Genomic DNA, 2,162 nt, shown 5'->3' with positions numbered 1-2,162 from the left:
TTATGGGTTGGGCTCAAGATAATTTGTATTGGGTTTAATCTCAACTCATTCAATTCTTAACCCAAAGATTCTTCAATTGAGTTCAATTTAATCTTCATTTTCAACCCGTTTTAAGGCTCTTTATTTGCATTGATGTAAATGTATGTTCTCATATTAAAGGTATGAATTACTATCTATTTTATATTTTTGTAGGATTAATTTATCCATTTGTAAATTTTTATTTTTATTTTCTTGAGTTGAAATTTAAATTGTGGTTATAAAAGATAAATAATAATATATTAAAATTATTGAGATTAAGCAGATCAATTTGGACGGGTCATGACCCAATCTAAATTTTAGTCCAATTGAACCAAATCCATTTGAACCCAAAATAAATTTGGGCGGGTCATGACCCAACCCAATTTTCATTTCAACTCATTTTAATATTCTAAATTTCAATTCAACCCGCCTATATGATGACTTACCTAGTGGATTCAATTCTAACGCCAATAATTTGCACCTATGATTTGAACTCATTTTACTATTATCATAGATATTTTCTCATGTTATTAATTTTTCTATTCCATATGAGATTAATCGAGACGTTGTATTTTTTTGGGTGGAGGGGTTTGTATTGAACCCCTTGTTTGACATGTTGTTCAGTTGAGCATAAGCTAATTCGGATCGATTTTAAAAGAAAATGAAGAAAACAACACGAAAAAGATTTGTATTAGTCTAATGAGTTGCCGTAACTAGTAAAGTTGTGACTAAGAGGCACGGGAGAGCAATAGAAACAGCTTCCTGTTAAATGGAAGATAGATTGCGTATAATTGACCCTTATAATTTATTCTTTTTCAAACCCCGCACATAATAAATGCTTAGCGTATCGTCATTGGGCAGGTTGCCTTTTATTTTTAGTCTGATAAATTAAACTAATGAAAGTCATCCAAGGCATGGAAGCTGACTTTGATCTTCGAGATGTACAAACTACAAAGGATTATAAAAGTTCATTCCAATAGAGATGTTTTTGCTCTCTTTCTTTTCAGCACACATTTTAACCCAACACTAAAATTGAAAGATGGCCGTGCCGCTCCACCGTATACAACTAGCACTAATAACCAAACTTACGCATAAAAGTGCAGCAAAGATAAAGTGAGTACAAAAAATACGTGTACTTAACAATAATGATTAGCATAAAGTTTGTCATTTTCACAGAATTGATGAAGAAAGAACAAATTAATGTAAATGTACACACAAATTTCCCATTACATCTCCAAGAACAAAGGAGAGAAAGTCAATACACTCACAACACTCTGAGTTCCAATTTAATATTTCATCTCGTCATTTATATGGAGCCAAACAAAGTATATCAAACATCAAACGGAGAAAGGCGAAAGAGAAAAGGCTATTTATGTCAATCGGCAAAAGGGGAAGAAAAAATCAGTGAAAGATCAAATTCCCTGAATGATTCATTGAGAATTGGGAATGATAATTGGAACTGACTGGAGAAGTTTTTGTGCCATCGAAAGCTGATCCATTAAAGTATGGATCCGGGTCCTGTAGATCCGAGCCTGATCTACAGCCTCTGCTTCAAATTCTCCGAGCTGAGAACAGAGGCGCTCCTCCGCCTCCTCCGCCACCCTCACCCTATCCCATGTCTTATTCAATTCCTCTTTCATTTTCTCTTCCCTTTCAATGCTCTTCTTCAATTCCTTCTCCAATTCCTCGTTTCTTCTTCTGAGCACCTCATTCTCCGGCACGGTGGAGGCCTTTGTTTGGGCGGCAGCGGAAGGCACAGCAATGGTGGTAGACATGTTGAGAAAATGGTGGTAAACAGAAACGCAAATGTGATTGATATCGTTGAGTTGCAGCAGATTTTATAGTGCCAAAATGAACATGTCCAGGTTCAATGTATCTTAGCACCCTCGAGCCTTTTGGTGATCTCTAGTTTTTTCATGTCCGTATTAATTAACTCAGGGGATTATTAGGAGTAATTACTTTTAATCCATATTATATATGTATCATAATAGAGGTTGTGCACTCAAAAGAGTATTTTCCTGTTGAGGTGAGACTATATCAGATATCTGTATTAAGCCCTTTTTTTTCTCTTGGTGATGGATGAGCTGATACGGTCTATTCAGGAGGAGGTTTCATGGTGTATGTTATTTGTGGTAGACATAATT

General features: G+C 35.2%; 1 protein-coding gene across 1 annotated transcript; it reads right to left on the bottom strand.

Annotated features, from left to right (window-relative positions):
* Positions 1–1,196: 1,196 nt before the first annotated feature.
* LOC129895352 (protein RESPONSE TO LOW SULFUR 3-like) lies at positions 1,197–1,932 on the bottom strand. Its single transcript, XM_055971064.1, has one exon. It carries the CDS (start codon positions 1,791–1,793, stop codon positions 1,449–1,451), a length of 345 nt encoding a protein of 114 aa, XP_055827039.1. The 5' UTR covers positions 1,794–1,932; the 3' UTR covers positions 1,197–1,448.
* Between the last annotated feature and the right edge of the window lie 230 nt (positions 1,933–2,162).

The sequence above is a fragment of the Solanum dulcamara genome, chromosome 7, assembly GCF_947179165.1.
Source record: "Solanum dulcamara chromosome 7, daSolDulc1.2, whole genome shotgun sequence".
In the NCBI taxonomy this organism is placed as follows: Eukaryota; Viridiplantae; Streptophyta; class Magnoliopsida; order Solanales; family Solanaceae; genus Solanum; species Solanum dulcamara.
This window is presented reverse-complemented; position numbering and strand designations above follow the sequence as displayed.